Genomic DNA, 21183 nt, shown 5'->3' on the forward strand with positions numbered 1-21183 from the left:
AATTGGTGGAAGCAAGGAGTCAATCTCGTTGACCTTTGGTCTGCAAGGAGTCAATCTCGTTGACCTTTGGTCTGGAAGAGGCAATCAAGACGGGTAACTTAACAGATCTGGATACTGATTTAACATTTAAGAAGGATGTGGTAGAGGAGGCCACAGGAATAGGAACCAAACTTGCTGGGGTCAAAAGGGAACAATGAGGATAAACCTGGCTTGCACCTTCAGGCTTTCTGAATAAATGTGGCTATTAGTTGTATGGGGAAAGGCATATGGGAGATCTGAGGGCCAGCTGTGGACACCAACATCCCTCAGTGACTGTCCCTGTGGAGGGATCAGGGCAAAGCAACTGCTGCACTTGATGTTCAGGTAGGACGCAAAGAGATTGCAGCAAGTTTGGTCCCAACGACTGAAAATCTGAGCTGCCACTGTTAGGTTGAGGGACCACTCCTGAGGCATTAAGTATCAACCTGTTCAGTTTGTCATCTAGTACACTGAACATCCCTGGGATGTGCACTGATACCGGAAATCGGTGAAAAGACATCAGCCATTGCACACTCTCATGGAGTCCCAGCAAAGAGAATATGAGTAGATTCCCCACTGCTTGTTGATGCACCAGACTACCGCCATGTTTTCTGCCTGGACAGAAATCACACCCTTATGGAGAAGGCCTGAAAGACCTACAACACTAGAAGAGCTGCCCTTGTCTCCAAGACAGTAATGTAAAGATTGGCCTCTAGATGCAACAAAAAACCTTAGAAAGTCCTCCCTTCGAAAAGCCTTCTCCCCACCCCAGGAGAGAGGCATCTGTGGTTACTGTAGCCAGTGGCTCTGCCAGACAGAACAGCCATCCTTACGTTAATAATGGGTAAGTTGACCAACATCTCATGCAATGAATCCTGGAATGGACAGGATGAACGGCTTGAGACCACTGACCTGAAAGAATCCACCAAGTGTTCTCAAGTGAAAGCTGACTACATTAAATGAACCACCCTGATACTGTTAGTGATTCACAATCTTAAAGAAAAACATGCAAGGGCTGGTCCCAAAATCTGCAACAACCACTTACAGATCGTTGTCAAATGCTCAAACAAACCAACTATGCCCGCCATGCTGATGTGTTCCTAAGGAGGGCTTAGCTGGACAACAGCATGTGTAAAGTGTGCCCAATTTATTAGAAGTATTGTTTGTGCTGTGATGCAGCAAAATGCTACCATCTTCATTATCCCATATGGTGAACATGCTACCACAACTGCACTCACTTCCCTTCACAGCCATGATTTTGCAATTCTCCAACTAATTCACCTATGAAGTGCTCTCTGAAATTGATTCCTCTCATTAGAACATATGCACATGTGATCTGTCATTTTGGAAATTCTGTTTATGAATTGTTCATAGAATAGTACTAAGCTAACTGCCCTTGCGAGCCATTTTAAGCCTAGCCAATTATCCCTTGTGAGACTCAAACCCCGCACCTTGTGTTTGTAAGGCAAGCACCTTAACCATTAGGCCACCCTCCCAACCAGTGTAACTGTTCGGTTCATGTCCTAACATGGAGTGGTACATTCCTTTTTTTCGGTCACTATAAACCACCTTAGGAATACCATGTCAGTCAAGCTCACTCTTACTTTCCTCTGTCTGCTATTTAACAATAATTAAGTGTGAACCTTATTTTTTACTTGGCTTGTGACAAGTCTATATACGACATCTTTTTGCAGAAGTTCCTGTTTTATGTTTTGTGTTCACAGGCTACATCTGATAATTTGCAAACATCATAATTATTAGGATACAAAACAGACAAACAATTACGCAAGTATACCCTACATACACTCCCCCTTGTGTCCATAACTACAGGGAATACGAACACTGTCAAAAGCCTTAGGAAATACACAGCTGTATCAAACCTACTACACACCTTGCAAAAGGTGTCTCTGCACTGCTATGGTTTTCTATAACAGGAAGCTGGAAAAATATGTGCTTTTTCTGTTACTGACACACACAGCCTGCTAATACCATTGCAAATCAGTCACCACAATTCCTTCACTCCAAAACTCAGTTCAAATTGTGAATGGTCAAAAAAGCTGTGCCAAATTCCTACACCCTTATTCATTATTTCAGAACAACGCAGCCTCCTGAACATTCTGTACAACATTTAACTTACAATGATATCCTGTATTAACTATTTGTCTTGCACATCACTGTGCCATAGTGCACAATGAACATCTAAAACATTTCATTATGAACCACAGTTTTGCTCACTACCTGTGAAACGACAATGCTTCTACAGTCAACAATGTTAATGAAAACCATCCTAGCCCAAGACATCATAAAGCAAGTGTTCTGCAGTTTCCCAGCCTACTTCTGACACAAGCCTTCCACCAAGAAGCCACACCTACCTTGAGAAGCACCGCACACACACCAGCTCGTCCACATCCCACAGGCTGACCAAGGCATCTGCACTCCCTGTTGCAAAATACTTTCCTGTGGGGTCAAATTTGATGCAGATACAGTTGGAAGGGTGAGCATTGATGGACTGCACTGGCTTTAGCTCAGGATAACTGGAGAAAGAAAATATGATAATGTGATCACTACAGATCCCACTTAAGGTCAATTAACAGACAAATACAGCACCAAGTTAGCAGAATCTTTAGAAGTTCCTGCAACAGCATTAGATTTTTTTTTCAAGTGCACTCCACACCAGCAACACAGCACTGCTGAACCAGTCAGTGAGGGTTGCACGACACAAAGCAAGCACTGCTCAACCAGTGCATCCTTTGCCAAAAAGCAGCATTGCTGCACTAGTACACCAACTCTATTTACTACAACACCTGCAAAGCAAAACATCTTGTTATACAATGCTAATGAACATGCAAAAATAATTGGCTTTTTAATGCAGCACCTGATAAAGAAACCACAGCAACTTTGCCAAATAGCTCTAATGAACATACACCAATAATTTAATAGCATTCTACCACACCATTTCTCTCCACCTAATTTTATTTATTGTCATTTGTTAACCAGGTTGGTCCAAGTGAGCCAATGATCCCTTTTCAGTGGAAACCCGAGGAGAAAAGCTCCAATTCCAGTCTTACAAAGGGGGGAGGGGGCTGGAGAAGGAAGCTAGGGGAAAACAAAGTAGTTATTATACACAGAGGGAGCTGGAGGAGTTTTCCAAGGAAAAGGGGTAAGAAGAAAGAAAGAGATAAGATGGTGGGTACAAGGAAGATGTTGTAAGAATTCAGGTAGAAGCTAGACGGGGGGAAGAACCAGAGGTTCTGTAGGTAGTGCTCGAGTGCCAGTTTGAACTGTGATTTATGGGAGATGCTTCTTATATTTTCAGGAAGGGAGTTCCAGGAGTGAGCAACTGAGTATTCATATAATGACTTGCCAATGTTTTAAATGGTTTGTATATGTCCAGCAGATGTTTACCTGATGAGCGGAGTTGACGTCAGGGGTTATATAGTGATACGATAGATAGAAAGGCAGGATATAGGGTTTAAAGGATTGAGTGTATTATACAGCTGCTGAAGGAGTAATGGATTTGGGAATTTAGGCCATTGTAAGGATTTAAGGGGAGGGCAGTGATGGCATTTATAGGAGAGATTAGTAGCAAATTTAGCTATTTTACTTTAGGTTTGTTCTAGTTTGCTGAGAAGAGAAGACTGAAGGTTCGCAAGTACAGGGGCAGCATATAGTAGACTGGGTAAGAGGAGAGATGAGGCTAAGGTGGGTTTTGAGGAGCTGGAAAGAAATTTGTGATTACGGTATAGAATGCCAAGTTTTTGGTGAGTTTTTTTATGCATAAATTGACATGGATGTCAAATTTTAGTTTATCATCGATGGTAATACCAAGTAATTTGGTATGTGGATCGGGTTTGATGATGGTGTTGCTGAGGGAGGCAACGGAGAAGAAGGATTTATGTTGTGCAAGTTTTTTTGGAAGGAATAACAAGAGTTTAGTTTTTTGGGGGTTTAATATTAGTTGACCGTTAGTAAGCCAGGTCTCTATGAGTGAAAGTATCTTGGGTACATGAAAGGAGTTCAGGGATGGTGTTGACTATGGCTATGAGAGTGGAGTCATCAGCATATTGTAGGAGGGTTGAGAGGTTAGTAGTGGAGTGCAAGTTAATGGTAAAAAATGCTGAATAAGAGGGGACCCAGGATAGAGTCTTGGGGAATTCTGATGTTGATGGGCAGAAAAGGAGAGAAAGTGATTTGCCAGCATATAAGATTGAAGTCTGTTTGATAAATAACTAGATAACCAGATTAAGGAGGGGGGGGGGGTGAAGGTCTGAAATAAGAAGTTACGTACTCGCCGTAACGTTCCATCTGAGTAGGTAAACTTCATTTGTACTTATAGAGGTACTTATAGATTAGTACTAAGCTAACTGCCCTTGCGAGCCATTTTAAGCCTAGCCAATTATCCCTTGTGAGACTCAAACTCCACACCTTGTGTTTGTAAGGCAAACACCTTAACCATTAGGCCACCCTCCCAACCCTCAGCAACCTATGGGTCTTCGGATCCAAGCCGGCAGTTTCCAGCAGCTAAGATCCGAGCTCCAAGCTCCTCCCCCTTACCCATAACTCCCTGCCATCCCTTCCTGACCTCAGATCGAGTTTGCCTAAAACAAGGCTTGACATCACAACCTGTCTAGGTAACCGGGTACAAACTACCGTGAAGCAGGAATATCAAGAACATCCGAAAGGGACAGGGGGATGGAGGGAGGGACGGTTGCTAACAAATGAAGTTTACCTACTCAGATGGACCATTATGGTGAGTACATAACTTCTTAATCTGAAGTAGTTAACTTCATTTGTGCATCAACCTATGGGACAGAGTCCCCAGCTACCTGAACCTTGGGAGGCCCTCAAGGAAGGATGTTCCGGAGCACTGTGGAGCCAAAGGATGCTCTCCCTCTGGAAACCAGATCTAACTTGTAATGGTTTATAAAAGTGTGAGATGAGGCCCACGTGGCAGCAGAGCAGATGTCATCTAACGAAACTCTAGCCCGAAAAGCAGCAGAGGTAGAAACAGACCGAGTTGAATGGGCATGGACTCCCTGAGGAGCAGGCCTGCCAGAACTCTCATAAGCCAAAAGAATATACTGAGAAACCCACCTGGATAGTGTGACTTTAGAAATAGCTTTCCCCAAACTGGATTTAGCAAAGGACACAAATAACTGATCAGAACGTCTATGACCGGCTGTCCTGTGCAGATAAAATCTCAACTGTCTGTGTACATCCAAAGAGTGTAATTTGTATTCGCCCTTATTTTGGTAGTTTGGAAAGAAGACCGGCAAATTAATAGACCGATTAATATTAGCTTTGGAAGCAATTTTGGGGAGAAAAGAGGGATTGGTCCCGAGGAAAACCCTATCCTTATGGAAAACCAAGTACGGAGGTTTGGCACAAAGGGCTTGAAGCTCCGAAACCCTCTTTGCCGACGTGATAGCGACAAGGAAGGCTGTTTTCCAGGATAAGAACTTGAGATCAACCGAGGCAGCAGGCTCAAAGAGAGAAGCTGTTAAGGCCTGGAACACCAGCGAAGTCCCAAGGAGGGATCACATCTTTCACCGGAGGCCTTAGGAGGAAGGTGCCTTTTAAGAAGGCTTTACATAATCTGGATGAAGTTAGAGGGCCAAGATCACATCCAACGTGGTAATGAGTGATAGCCGCCAACTGTACTTTGACTATGGAAAAGCTAGCCCCCTTTATCAAACAGTCCCGACAGAAAATCCAGCACAGCTGGTAACAGAGCTGTGAAAAGATCCAGGTTCTGATGTTCAGCCCAAATAGAAAAACGTTTCCATTTGCTACGATAAACCTTCCTAGTAGTCGGCTTATGGGCGGCCACTAGGATCGCTTTGACCTGGGAAGAGATACCGGGAGTCCGAACTAACTGTGGAACTGGATCAACCAAGCTGCAAGCTTGAGGTTATCCAGGTTCAGGGTTGGTAGGCCCAGGGGGTGAGATATCAGATCCGGAAGGGGATCTAGAATCCAGGGAGGATTCACTAGATGAGACCACAGATAAGGGAGCCATGCCCGACGAGGCCAGAATGGGGCAATGAGGATTATCGTGCACCCCAACCGTCTGGCTTTCTGCAGAAATTTGAGCATCAGGGGAAGGGGCGGATAAGCATAAAGAAGACCGGGAGGCCAAGCATGCACCAGAGCATCTCTTGGGGATTCCCCGGGTGGAGGAAGTAGAGCGAAGTAGGTGTCTCACTTCGTGTTTGAAGGAGAGGCGAAAAGATCGCAACAAGGTTAACCGCATTTGGAGAAGATCTGCTTCGCTACTTTGGGATTCAGAGACCACTCATACGGGGAAAGGATGGTGCGACTCAGTCTGTCCGCTAGGATGTTGGACCGACCCGGAATGTGCGTCGCTACGAGAAAGCGGTTGGAGGAAATCGCCCATTCCCAAACTCTCATGGCCTCTCGACAAAGTGGATAGGACCTGGTTCCCCCCTGTTTGTTGATGTACCAAACGACGGACATGTTGTCCGTCTGGATCGCAATCGTCCCGACGGGAAGAAGGCTCTGAAGTGCTTGCAACGCAAACAGCACAGCCCTCATCTCCAGGACACTGATGTGCAGTGAGGTCTCCCGTCTGGTTCCACGTGCCTTGGACGGTCCTGTCGCAACAATGCCCCCCCCCCACCCGAGGCGAGAGGCGTCCGTGGTCACCGTGGCTAGGGGAGAAGACAGAGAAGGGGAGCCCCTTTAGGAGGTCCGGAGACTGGATCCACCACAAAAGGGCACTCCTGCAAACCCTGCTGAGAGGGACAGGATGGCTTACGGGAAAACGCAGGAAGGACCATTGGACTTGGAGTGTCCATTGCAGAATTCTCATATTCAGGCGTGCCATGGGGAGGAGATTGATGGTAGCCGCCATCGAGCCTAGGGCCCTCAGGACCAGTTCCGCCGGAGGGTTCGGACAATGAAGAATGGCCTGCACATGTAGTTTTAGGGATCGCAACCGGTCCGGAGTTAAGAAAACTAAGAGCTGGTTTGTGTCTACCCTGGCTCCGATAAAATCTATGACCTGAGTCGGGAGCAGGGAGGACTTCCCAGCGTGAATTGTGATCCCCAGCCGGGGAGCTAAGCGAAGGAAGAAATTCCTGGCTGCGCAGAGTAGATGCCGTGTGGGGGCGGTCAGGAGCCAGTCGTCCAGGTACGGAAAGACCTGAATTCCCTGGAGTCTTAGGTGGGCTGCTACTACCGCTAACACCTTGGTGAACACCCTGGGGGCTGTGGTGAGACCAAAGGGGAGGACCCTGAACTGATAGTGACTGGCTCCTAGCAGGAAGCGGAGGAGCCTCCTGGATAGTCTGTCCATTAAGATGTGGTAGTACGCATCCTTGAGGTCTATGGAGCACATCCAGTCATTCTCCTGCAAGAGGGGGAGAATGGATTGAAGAGTGACCATCCGGAACTTTTCTTTGGCTATTACCAGGTTCAGTAGGGATAAGTCGAGGATAGGCCTCAAGTCCCCCATCTTTTTTGGCACCAAGAAGAACCTGGAGTAAAATACCGATCCGTACTGGTCTGGGGGAACGTGCTGGATCGCTCCTTTTTCTAGCAGCTGCCGAATTTCTGTAGCTGCGGCCTCCCTCTGATCGGTTGGGATATCGGGGAGGAATCTGGGTCTGAGAGGGGGATGGAGAAACGGAATCTCGTAGCCTCTGGATATAATCTGAAGCACCCAGAAGTCTGTCGTGATGGACTCCCAAGCTGCTAGGTGCTTCGAGAAACGCCCCCCGACTGCCTCCAGAGTGGAGCAGTCAGGTAACCCCTCAGGGTTGCTGCGTGGGCCGATCAGAGAAAGGTTCTCTGCACCCAAAGTTCTTCGGGCCCCCTCTGCCTCTAGGGTGGCATCCACCCTGTCGTCCTCTGCCGCTGAAGGACGGGGAGTCCGGAGCAAAACGGGATTGCTGAGACTTTCAAAACCACATCTTCTTCTGTCCCTTTTGGTTCTTCGAGAAGGACCTCTGGGGAGCAGAGAAGCGGACTCCGACGGCAGACAACTTCTTCCCGTCTTTCTTGCTCTGGACCAAGGTATCGCGTACGGTCTTGCCAAAAAGGGCAGAACCATCAAATGGGGCATTAGCGAATGATGCCTTGAAGGGTTCCGCGGAATCACAGTGGCGGAGCCAGGCCTGTCGCCTTAGAACGACGCCCGCTCCGCTAGCTCTAGCTGCCCCTTCCGTAGCATGGGACAGCAGCCGCATAGAGGTATTGGAAATCGACCTGAGATTGGCCATTCGGGTAGAGTACACCTGTTTGTCCTCTGCCGACATGGACTCTGGGGGCGACCCAGCGTATTCTTTGATGAGATCCGGCTGGAGCCGTATGACATGTGCCATGTAGTTCAGCGACCTTATGGAGAAGGTGGCTGACGCAAACATCCGCTTCCCCAAACGGTCCATCGCCCGAGACTCCTTGTCAGGGGGGTGGACCGAGGGACTCTATTGGGCCAGTTCCCTCCTGGGGGCCGCCACCAACATGGCATCTACAGGGGTTCCCTTGCTCCAATGAGACCTGTCCGAAGGCGGGCTGAGAATTCTGTCAGGCCTCTTACGGACGGGCTCCACAGTGTCTGGCTCCTTCCAGGCCCTGGTAGTGATCAGGTCTACCAGGGGATCGGCCGGAGGGGACACCCAAAAGGTAGACGGGCCTGCTTCAAACACCTCCAGGAACATTGACTCGTCCGAGGTAGGCTTTGGGGCAGACCACCCCCCCCTGATCCTGAGCATCTTCATGATGTCTCCAAATGAGACGTCTTCAGGGGGGTGATCTTGGGGAGACTTCCCCTTCCTCCAAGTCCGTGTCCTCAGTCAAGGACTCTGGGGAGTCCAAGTGCCTCCTCTTGCACTTGCGCTTGTGAGGGACCTCCTCAGGGGGGCTGTCTGAGGAGGCCTCACCAGCCACATCTTGTTCCAACAAGGGAACTATCTGGGACGTCTGAGCAGGCTGTCCCTGGGGCCGGGTGATAAAGTCGTCAGACCCATCTGCGAGGGAGTGCAGGGTGGAGCCGTAGCTAAAGCCGGGGGCCTGGATTCCATCGACAGAACCCTCTCTACCACGTCGAATACCGAAGGAGAGACGCTCCCCCTAGGATCCGAGAGCCGACTCTCCCTCAGATCCGACGGGCAGATTGGGGCCGAAGCCATTGGATCCGAAGGGCCAGTATGCTCCGACCGCCTCAGATCCGAAGCTCAGCTCTCGGCTCCGAGACCTAGGATCCGTAGAAAAGGGACCAGACAAACTCTAGGGTACTGTCGGCGCCGAAGTAACAGAGACTACCGTCGCCGACATCCCCCCCGGCTCAGACGCTGCTCGGAACCGAAGACCCCAAACCCGGAAAGCTGGTCGGGGAAGGAGCTATTGGGGGCGAAAAAGGGGGGTCGAGCCCCCCCCCGGAGGGGGGGGGGCAGGAGCACTCCCATCTGCAGCTGGGCCTGGAGAAACCTTCTCATCATCTGGTCCAAGTCTGCATCAGTCAGGCTTCTGGTCGACCTGGAAGAGGCCACTGAGGCGGGATGGGAGTGCCGCCTCGATGACCTCATGGGAGATCGGGTCTCCTCCTCCTCCGGCCCCAGCAAAAAGCAGGGAGAACGGATCCGAAAAGGAGAAGGCCGGCCGTCCCGAGGGGAAGAGACCAGCTTGGCGGGCGGGGCCGACGCAGAGGCTTCGGCCCACCGCTTGTTTCTCGCGGCGCTTCTCCCTCCTAGCTTCCCTATCCTCCTGGCCCGAAGAGGGAGGTAGAGTCCCGGCCAGAGGAAGGGAAGGGTCCATGGATGGTGCCGCGGCAGGGACCACGGAAGGGCCGGAGGACGAAGCCGAATCCGGGGGCAGGAGTCCCGCCAGGATCAGCTTCGACCTCCGGTCCCTGACAGCCCTGGGGTTGAACGCTGCACAAATAGTACAGCCAGAAGAAAGGTGTTCAACCCCAAGGCATAAAACGCACAGAGTGTGGCCATCAGCCGGGGGAAAGCTTATGGCCACACTTGGTACATTTAGAAAAGAATGTCTCGGAGGCCTCAGACATTTTAACTAAACACAAGCACTAGGCCCCAAGACCACCACACAACACATCCTAACACTCTAGAAAAAAACAAGGGGGAGGAAACGCAAAACACGAGGGAACACTCTAAACTAAAACTAAACTAGTTCCACGCACAAAAAATCACCCGACGAAAAAGGAAAAGATTTTTCTCACAGAAAAAGCACTGGAAACTCGAACGCTCAAGATCAAGCTGCTGTTCAAACCGTGGCAAACTAGATCTGGGGTCAGGAAGGGATGGCAGGGAGTTGTGGGTAAGGGGGAGGAGCTTGGAGCTCGGATCTTAGCTGCTGGAAACTGCTGGCTCGGATCAGATATGGATCCGAAGACCCATAGGTTGCTGACAAATGAAGTTAACTACTTCAGATGTTTAATTAACAGTTTAGAATGGGAGACTGAAAGATCGAGAAAAGGACAGGAAAGAAGAAGGTTGTCATCACAGGCTTCTGCCACTGTGAGTGAATAAGAGAAGTGCAGTAAGGTCTAAAACCATGCTGAGAGGGAGTTAGGAGATTATTTTCAAGCAAGTATTTGAGTAGCTGTGAGTGAATGCACTTCTCAAGTATCTTGGACAGTGGTATAAGTATGGGACAATAGTTGGAGGGGTCCAGTGGACTTACTTCCCTTGTGGAGTGGGATTGTGTAAAAGGATTTCCATATGTTGGGGAGGACAACCTCGGTAAACAGAGCAGTTTATAAAGGCAGAAATAGGGTAGGCAATACAGCTGGCAGCAATTTTAAGAAAGTGGGGGTTTGAGTTTATTCAATAGGGATTTGATAAAGGAAGTGGGAACAGCAGGAAAGGAGAAAGTATTAGAGGAAGATTGACTGTGAGGTAGGGGCAGAGAAGAGGGGTGGGGCAGTGCTGTGTTAGTTTTTTAATTGTGTTTAAGAAATACTGATTTAATAGAGTTGCAGTTTCTGTTGGAGTATTGTCAGAGAAAGGGTTGGGGGTAGGAGGGGTATTATAGTGGAGAACGTTTGATAGTGGACCAAAATTGTGTGTGTGGGGGGGGTTTCTGTGGGCTGCAGTGTTTGGAAGCAAGGAATGATTTTTGGTGGTGGTTGTATGTAAATATTTAATAAAACTCCTCAATATTCAATAGAATAAACCATAACCCAAAAATGTCGTCCAAAAGGAAACCTAATGACATTTTTCAAAACAGGTTAAAGACACAAAAGAGTTGTTCAAGTTCCCCAAAACAGCATTGGCATGTTGGCATAGCCAGTACAAGCAGATCAGCCAGCCACACCTCTGATGGTATATGTCCCCAAAAATTATAAAAGTTCATTTTTCCAACAAATTCTATTTTCTAGGAAGGATTAAGTCGGTTGCATTAAATAAATCATTCCAGAATAAAGGATAGCCCAATATCATGTGGTGAAAGCCATGTGGTATTGTGGAGAGATAGAATAGAAAAATAATAATTTATATCAGTTCATCATAAGGGATTTTCATCAATTTAGTAAAAAAAGTACATAATCAATAGAGTGTATGTTTTGGTTTGGTTTTCTTCAATTTCATATCACAAAAAAATAGCAAGAGGTTGTGTCTTGGAACGTGCGAGGTCACTATTGGCCTGAAAGAAGTTATAATTTATCTTTATGATTTTTTGAATTCAATTTCAGGAATCCTGAGTTTGAGACTTTAAAATAATTATATAGTCAAGAGATCTATAGACCCTGTAAAAATTGTCCTCAACCAATAATCAATTTTTTTGTATCAGATGTTCATTTTTCATTTCTGGGGCCAATAGCAATTAGATCCCCTTTACTTTTACTTAAAAATGTTTTTTTTTCTGGTCCCTAGTCACAAATCATCAGGACTACCACCCCCCTCTCAGGCTTCATAATTCTAATTTTATCATTGCCCTGTGGTTCCTTCAAAATAATATTTTCCTCTCTTGTTAAATTGCTATAATCTTGGATACCTTGATCACCCTTATAGCCCTGTCTAATCCGGGTTAACCCCCCGTTTTTCCGTTTTTCTGATGTAAATTCGCTGTCGCACCAAGTGGGAGGAATTAGGTATTGTTTCAACCTCTCTGACCTTTCCACCCATCTCCCTTCCCTTGGCTATTCTCTTTTCATTTAGGATCCTCGGAGAAGATGCTAGGCGGGTACAATTAATTAACCAGTCACCCCTCCTCTCACGACCAAAGAATAAACCACAAGAAAAATGAAGGGTCTCTCAATAAAACTCTAAGTATTTCTCGTACCACAAAAATGCTGTATCACGAATAAGAAATAAAATGATTTTTTTTAACTTTGATAAGTTTTTTTACGTGTGTTTCTAAGTTCTTTGTAAGATTGGGGCAGGGTTGGAGTTTTATTTTTTGCCACATGGTAGAGCGTGTTTGCTTAGTGAGCCAAGGAGCACAGTTGGATTTAACCCGCACTTTTCTGGAGGGGGCCATGCTGTTCAGGATATCTAGGAATATCTTGTTGAATGCAATGACAGCAGCATTAAGGGGGAGGTTATAAAGGAAAGTCCAGTTTATTTTAGCCAGAGTGGAGTTGAATTTATCTGGGTCAAATTGAGTCAGGTTGTGATGCTCTCCGTAGAGGTGCTGTTTGGGTGTCTGTTGAGAGCATCTATGAATATAGATAGGAGAATGGTCGCTCAGAGAGGTGGGAAGTATGCCAGGATTGTGATAGGCACAAGGATCAGAAATAAGGATCCAGTCAAGGATGGAGCCAGAAGTGGAGTTAGTATTAGTTCTGCTAGGGGAAGATATTAGTTGTTGGAAACCATACAGACTGATGGCATGGGTAGAGGAAGTGGAAGAGAGAGAAGACCAATCAATATTAATGTCACCGAGTATAATAGTTTCATAAGGAATGTTCAGGGTGAGCCAATTTTAGAAAGTTTTTTTAAAATAGGAATGTTGTTACCTGGGGGGATATACAAGTATATGATGGCAATTTTTTTTATGGGGGTTGAAGTGGCAGTTAATTAGTACTTCTGCAAGGGCAAAGGTAGGTAAGGGGGTAGAGAGGGCAGAGATATTAAGTTGGTCGGAGTACAGGATGGCAACACCTCCATCCCCATTGTTTGTTCTGCCAGCCCGACAGACATTGTAGCCTGGGGGTAAAATGTTGGAGTTAACAATGTGAGGCTTTAACCAGGTTTCTGAGAGTGTTAAGATATTGTGGGAGTTGTGGCGGATCCAAAATTGAAGTTCTGTAGTTTTGTTTACCATGCTTTGGATGTTCAGAGAGAAAACTGTTCGTGATTTAAGGGGGGGGGTATTTATTGGGGGAGAAAAGTGTGTGGGTGAGCCAGGAGAATGTAGGTTAGGAGTAGGAGTAGAGGTGACTGGGCCAGGGTTGGGATGGATATCTCCAGCCAAGAGAAGGGTGTCACAGAAAGAGAGTAAGAGGGAGAGAAGGTCTGCAGTAGGGGGGAGTACGAGACTTAGTGCAGCTGAAAAGAGATATGCTTGGGAACGTTTTGATTGTAAAGAGGTTAGAGGGAAGTATTGGAAATAGGTTGGGAGAGATTTTCAGTGTGTGAGGGTTATTATGTGAGAAGTGACAGTAACAGAGAGTAGGTGCAGGAGCTGGATATTGAAGTGATGTGTGGTAGGAGGTAGAATGAGCAATGAGGGGGAGAAGGGGGATAGTGAGGGGTCATACTGATTACAGAGTTAGGTGAAATGAAACAGTAAATGGTGTTTTGTCTGTTGGACAGAAAAGGTTGGGGAACACGGGGTAGACTAGTGGTGCAGACTGGATTTGGAGGGTTAGAGTGCAGGAAGTGGTGTAGTGTACAAGGAGGGGAGGGGTTGCAAAGTAGGAGGGGCAGTGATTGATTGGAGAGAAGGGGAGGGAGCTGATTGAGGATGAGGGGCAGTTGGGATGGTGAGGTGATTGGTCAGGGTGTGGTAGGGGCGAGGTGTGGAGAGTATAACTGCAATGGAACTGGGGGTGGATGGGAATGGGGTAGGGGAGCGGAGTGAGGCTGAGTGTAGCAAGGGCGAACGGAGCAGGGTTAGCCCGACCGGGAGCAGAATAAGATGACAAAAAAAACAATCAGGTAGGCTGGGGGGAGGGAATGCAAGCTGTGAGGAGACCAGGTCTAAAGTACAAAAACTTATGCAGTATACTGCTAGTACACTGCTGTGTTACCTAAAAACAGGCTTTACTGAGCTACAGTGTGTTCACAGTTATGGCCTAAAAGGACGGCTATTATTGTTGTCTGAAAAGGAGAGGACTATACCAGAAGGTAAGGAGTAAATGCTGTGAATGAGTGGCTAACACTGGGTGCTAGATGCGCCCAACTCGGTAGGAAAGTTAGGAAACCCTAAAGTATAGGAACAGCTATGGGGGATTTGCAAAGCTAAAATTGTAGTCAAACCTTAGGTAAACACTGCCACCTAGTGGCAAAACTGGGTGCTTTATTACAGCAGGGGAGGTATTTAAACTAATGGAAAAAAGAGGTATATGTTACAATTAGTAAAAGTGGTGAGAAAAAACGAGTGGGGGGGGGGGGGCTCGGCATGTGTGCAGGCTACAAATAACCAAAAACAGTAGTACTAAAGTACAGTTGTGTACACTTACCATAAATGTAGATGTTAGAGTGTATTCACTGTTGCAGTCATTACATTTGGGTAATCTGCCGGCAGGTTGCCCTCAGTCGGCCTGATTAACAAAGTCTTGGGTCCTGCGTCGGTTGCTGTCCCTTCTTCCATGACGTCAGATAGTCAAAACAGGGGGTTGGAGGGTGGGTAACCCAGGACTGCAACAGTGAATACACTCGAACATCTACATTTATGGTAAGTGTACACAACTGTTCTATGTTCTTCGTGTTTCACTGTTGCAGTCATCACATTTGGGTAGATTCCCAAAGCTATGGTTGGGAGGATGGAATTATACAGCATTAGGACCAGCTATAAGGCCCTGCAGAACAGCAGTGGCAAAGCCAGCTCTGGATTTAGAGAAGAGAGGTAAATGGTAATGTTTGATGAACGTATGAACTGAGCTCCAGGTAGCAGCTTCTAGAATGTCTCTGGTAGGAACACCTCGAAGAAAGGCTGTAGAAGCAGATGCAGCCCTGGTGGAATGAGATCTGATCCCCTGGGGGATAGATTTACCATGGTGCATATAGCAGAAACAAATACAATGGCTTATCCATTTGGAAATAGTCTGCTTTGAAATAGCCTTTCCCTCTGCCCCTGCAGCAAATGCCACCAGTAGTTGATCAGATTTTCTTAGAGATTTTGTTCTGTTTAAGTAAAATCTAAGCTGTTTGTGTACAACCAGTGAATGCAGAATCCACTTCCCCTTGTTCTGTGGATTGGGAAAGAAAGATGGCAAATAAATGGTTTGATTAAGAGCCACACTGGATACCACCTTAAGCATGAAGGATGGATTGGTCCTGAGAGACACCCTGTCTGCATGAAAAATAATGAAAGGCTCCACTGCCATAAGAGCCTGTAATTCGAACGTCCTTCTAGCTGAAGTGACTGCTAAAAGGAAAGCTGTTTTCCAAGAGAGAAATTTTAAGTCTGCAGTAGCAGCTGGCTCGAAAGGAGGAAGAGTAAGTTTTTCCAAAACAAAGCTGAGCCCCAGGCAGGGGTTGGAGCTCTCCTGGGTGGTCTTAAGTTTTTGGCCCCTCTGAGACACTGCTTTAGCAGAGGATGAGAGACGAGGGGAGGCTCCGTGTTGTAATGAGCTGAAATGGCTGAGGCATGGATTTTTATGGAAGAAAAGGATAGGCCCTTGTGAAGCATCTCAGTTAAGTACTGTAAAATCTGAGGAATATTGGGCACTGCTGTGCTTATCCCTTGTGATTGATTCCAGGCACAAAATCTTTTCCATTTGTCAGCATAAGATTTTCTAGTACTAGGCCTTGCCTCCAAAATGACATCCATCATAGGTTTGCTGAGGGATGCTAAGGGTGAATATTTAGGTGATTAGCCACTCTGCAAGATTCAAAGTCTGGAGCTGAGTGCGCAGAATTTGGTTGTTCTGCTGAGAAAGTAAGGTGTCTGAAGCAGGTGCCACAGTGGAAGGTGCGACACATTGCGCAGGAGTGGGTACCAGTGTTGGTGAGGCCAAGTCTGGAGCAATCAAAATAATTTTTGGTTTGTCCTGTTTGACTTTTAGTAGAACTTTGGAGAGCAGAGGGGGAAAGGCATAGACTGATACAGCATCCACTATCCAGGCTTTTTTGTGATGAATTCTTGTGCAGAATTTGTCCAATTGATAGTTCTGGGGTGAGGCAAAAAGATCTATGTCTACACTCCCCCATTTGTGTGTCAACATGTTGAAAGTCCGTGGTTCCAGTTTCCATTCGTGTGGGTCCATGATATTTCTGCTTAGTTAATCTGCCAGAGTATTCAGCTTTCCTGGCAGGAACTGAGCTTGTAGCTGTATTTGACAGGTCAAGGCAGTGTTCCACAATGCCATGGCTAGTCTGCAAAGGGGATAGGAGTGTGTACCCCCTTGCTTGTTTATGTACCACATAACTGTGGTGCTGTCTGTCTTTATCATTAATTTTCCTGGATGAAGGTTGTCCGTGAAGGCTGTCAGCATATTCTGTACAGCTAGCATCTCTTTTTGATTGATTTGAAGGTGCATTTGATTTGGGCTCCATTTGCCCTGAATGCACTTCCCTGCCAGATGAGCCCCCCCCCCAAGCATAGTCTGATGCATCTGTAGTTAGAGTTTGGGTGGCAGGGGGTGGAGTGAATGGCAGTCTCTTATTTTGGTGGCAGGCCTCTGCCCACCATAGGAACTCTAGTTGCAGGCAAGATATGATGGGAATCATTGTTTCCAGGCTGTGACTGTGCTGACTCCATAAACTTTTTAAGTACCACTGAAGTTTCCTCATATGCAGTCTTGCATATGGAATTAGAAGAATGCATGAGGCCATGAACCCCAAGGCTTGCAGAATTTGTCTTGCAGATATAGCAGGGTTTTTGTGGTCACCTGTTTGAAATAAGTTACCAAATGAAGTTGCTTTTCTGGCGTAAGGTAAGCCCATCTGGGCAGTTGTATTCAAGCTTGCACCCAGGAATGTAATTATTTGAGAAGTTATCAGTTGTGATTTCTTTTTGTTTACAGTGTACCCTAGACAAGTTACGACCCTTTTTTACAAACGCCAGATGTTTTAGAAGAATGTCCCTGTTTTCTGCCTGAATTAGACAATCGTCCAGATATGGATATATTTGAATATTTCTTTGTCTGCAAAATGCAATTACTGGAGCCAGGCATTTTGTGAAGACCCTGGGTGCAGTAGATAAGCCAAAGGGCAGTGCAAAGAACTGGTAATGCAAGTAGCCTGCTTTGAAGTGGCGGTATCTTCTGCAAGATTCCCTGATTGGGACATGCAGGTAAGCCTCTTAAGTCTAGAGTTACCAACCAGGCATCTTTGCCTAGCATAGGAAGTAACTGTTGAAGAGTCAGCATCTTGAATTTTGGAATGTCCAGAAATGTGTTTAGGGTAGACAAGAATTGGACGTCATGATTTGTCTTTTCTGGGTACCAGGAAAAGTCTTGAATAGAAACCTTGTCCCTTTTCCTCTTCTGGAACCGGTTGAATAGCCCCCATGTTCATGAGGGACAGTACTTGTTTCTGGGCCTCTACCCACTGATTTTGGGGCAGGTCTGGCCTTCCGTTTGGGATTGGCAATGTGTGGAAATGAAATCTGTATCCCTGGGATACTATATTTAAAACCCAATTGTCCTGCATTATAAGTTGCCAGTTTCTTGCTTGAAGTGCCAGTTTTCCCCCCAAAGGGGAGGCCAAAAGGTAAGTGCTTGGTAAGTGTAAAGGGAAGTCATTGAGACTGCTTACCATAGGGAGGTGCCTTGTTGCTTCCAGATTTGGAGGAGGCGGCACCCCATTGTTTTGTTCTAAAGGTCCCTTGTGACTGGAAACTGGAGCCTTTGGAATGTCTGGGTTTGACTTGAGTGGCTCTCGAAGGAACTGGAAAGGACCAGTTCTTAGTAGGCCAGTGCCTACTAAATCTTGTAAGTTGCACTTGTAAGAAATCTTTCACAGTTTGTATAGATTTAGCTTTATCTTCCATTTTTTTTAAAACTTCTTCAGCCTTATTACCAAAGAGACGGTCCTGTTGTAAAAGAGCATCCAACAATTCTGCTTTAACATGATCAGGCAAAGTTTGCTCTTTGAGCCAAGCATGCCTTCTTAACACAGACCCAGTTACAGCAGTCCTACAAGAGGCCTCAAAAGAATCAAAACCACATTGCAAAGTATGTTTTCTAACTTGTTCAGCTGAATGCAATAAATCCTGTAAATCTTTATTTTCCACACAGTCAGAAATGAACATAATTTTCTGTTTAAGCAGTCATATGATATGCTGTTGATATTTAAGCATATGAAATTGACAGTTTAAAGCCCTGATTGCCAAGGTTGCAGAAGTGTAAACCTTCTTACCCCATCTATCCAGCGCCCTGGAATCTCTATCAGAAGGGGTAGGATTTTTAGCAGTAGATGCCTTAATGCCCTTGGGACCCTGAGAAATGGTTTCAGGATCTGCAATAGGATTTTTGAAAAGGAATTTGTGGGAGTCAGGAACCCTGTAGTATCTATCTGGCTTACAAGGAGCCAGAGGCAGAGAATCAGGAGCCATACTAGATTCTGAAAAAATCATCAACAATGTCTAAAACAGGAGGTATAGCCAAAGGCCTATGCTGAGAAGAAGAAAATCCCTAAGTCTCTTTTTAGATTCAGAGAAATCCTGACTTTCCCAGTGGAAATGTTCCCTTAAAGTATGTAAAGTTTCCCCAAAAGAAAAATCCTCAGAGGGAGAAGCAGAAGGAATGGAATCTTCTGCATCAGAGTCCTCGTAAGTTTGAATAGACAAATCCTGTTCATTAGAAGAGTCAGAAGAAAGAAATTCCTGTTCAGAAGATTCATAATCAATGACCTGCCAAAGTCTCTTAGAAGGGGGGGGGGGTGGCTACCCCTGATCAGAGTAATCAAGTCTTCAGCCATTTTGATCATCTGTTTTTTAGGCATAGGGGCCTGCACATGTGGCCCAGACGTCGATTTTTTAGACATAGATTTTGGCCTTAGTTTTGAAGATGGCATCGGTCTAACATACAAATCTGTAGGCCTGATAACACCCTCAGAAGCCGGTGCTTGCACAGCAGCTCCGGACCTATCTAAGGTAGAGACATCCGCGGGTTCCATAATTGAAGCATCTCGTGGCATACTGGACTCCAAATGGGTCTCAGTAGAGGCCTTCGAATCAGAAGTAGCGGGTTATCAGGTGCTGCGAAAGCACCTCACTGAGTACCGGCGAACTGATGACTGGCTTAGGAGAAGCGCAGTCAGTTTTGGACTTCGACGGCCTGTCTCTCTTTCCGTTTTTTAGGTATTTCGGTAGTCAGATTGCTAACCGTCGACATTTCTGGATAATTAAATTGTGAGCCAAAATATTTAGAAGCAAAAATATACAGACGTTTAATAGTGCGTTGATTAAATTTAGCACAAAACCGACAGCAAGGCATGTTGTGGTCAGGGCCTAGGCAAGGAATACAGTACAAATGAAAATCCTTATGAGGTATTTGCTTCCCAAAAGTAATGCAATTATTAACTTTTATTGACATTGGTAAGGAGCAAGAAAAAGTTTCCCCAATGGGGTACTTAGCTTTTTAGTTGAAGACTTCGGTTCTGAAACTCGAAAACGAAAATTTCAGGAGTCGCCCGACTGGCACTTGCGAACTGCTTCTTCTTTGGGAACCGCGCGGCAAGAAAGACTGATGTAATGGCATCGGCTGCATGTTTTATACCCCTGACATCATGGAAGAAGGGACAGCAGCAGACGCAGGACCCAAGACTTTGTTAATCAGGCCGACTGAGGGCAACCTGCCAGCAGATTACCCAAATGTAATGACTGCAACAGTGAAACATGAACATCAGGTAAATAGTTGAGATAAACTAATACTGACACTAAGGTAGCCCACCGACATACTGAAGGACTGTAAAGTGCAATATACAAACTGTGCAATAATTCAGTCTAATCATAGATATGCTGCTATTGTTTCAATTTTACTTTGATATTACCACCTTCATATTGTTCCTTGTTTTCCTTGTCTCCTGTTCTGGGTCACTGCTGTCCTACTTTACTAATTGCTACTTATTAAATTTCTACTGTGATATTTTATTAATTTTTTTCTGTTTTTCTCTGTCTTAGTGCAACTGTTTCCTGCATTGAGAACAAAGCATTTTAATTTTGTTCAGCTACACTGCTGTGTAGTTCTGAATGACAAATTTTTCTTTGACTTTGATAACAGTAGGCAATCACCTACACAATGTCACTGCAAGGAAGCGCTTCCACATCTACCTTTAAGCTCAATATAAGACAGGGCCCCTCACTCACTCCCTGCCAACCTCTTCCTACATTTCTAAATAGCCAAGGGCCACAAAGGTAATGGGAAAGGAGGCCATTAAAGCATTGGTCCAAATGTATGTATTCATTTACCTGTATAAATAAACCCTTCCTGAAGCTATCTAACCATGAACCAGCCTACAGGTTTTAATGTATAATACAAAAAAAAATAGGAATGAAGTTCATTCTGAGAAGGTATATTGCTTCACCAAACCAGTATTCAGGCAAATCATGCAGACTAAATATATCAAATAGTACACTCATTTACAGCAGAATGTAAAGGCAAATCATGCAGACTAAATATATCAAATAGTACACTCATTTACAGCAGAATATGAAGGCAAATCATGCAGACTAAATATATCAAATAGTACACTCATTTACAGCAGAATGTAAAGGCAAATCATGCAGACTAAATATATCAAATAGTACACTCATTTACAGCAGAATATGAAGGCAAATCATGCAGACTAAATATATCAAATAGTACACTCATTTACAGCAGAACAAGACAGCATTAAGCAGCTATAAAGAAAAGAACAGAGACAAGCAAATAGCAAGCCAAAGAGATTCTAAGCCATTATAAGGTAACAGACTGTTAACCTAACCGTAGTAGCAGGAAAAGTCTCACACAGACTCACGAGTGGAAGGCCGGCTGCTTATCTCCAGCACTCGGCCCATTTGTTTCTTATACATATCTGTGAGAACTGACCTCTTTGTTAACATAAAAACATGTGCTACAATGGAGCAGGA

At 45.7% G+C, this 21183-nt stretch overlaps 1 protein-coding gene across 2 annotated transcripts in view; it reads right to left on the bottom strand.

Annotated features, from left to right (window-relative positions):
• Positions 1 to 21183, bottom strand: part of THOC3 (THO complex 3) — a 598928-nt gene that overhangs the window by 254780 nt on the left and 322965 nt on the right. For both annotated transcript variants that reach the window (XM_044068951.1, XM_044068950.1), the window contains exon 4: positions 2391 to 2552. In XM_044068951.1, coding sequence (XP_043924886.1) covers positions 2391 to 2552 — 162 coding nt within the window. The remainder of the gene's footprint in view (positions 1 to 2390; positions 2553 to 21183) is intronic.

This window comes from Protopterus annectens, chromosome 4.part0 (assembly GCF_019279795.1).
Source record: "Protopterus annectens isolate FY-2018-M chromosome 4.part0, PAN1.0, whole genome shotgun sequence".
NCBI lineage: Eukaryota > Metazoa > Chordata > Ceratodontiformes > Protopteridae > Protopterus > Protopterus annectens.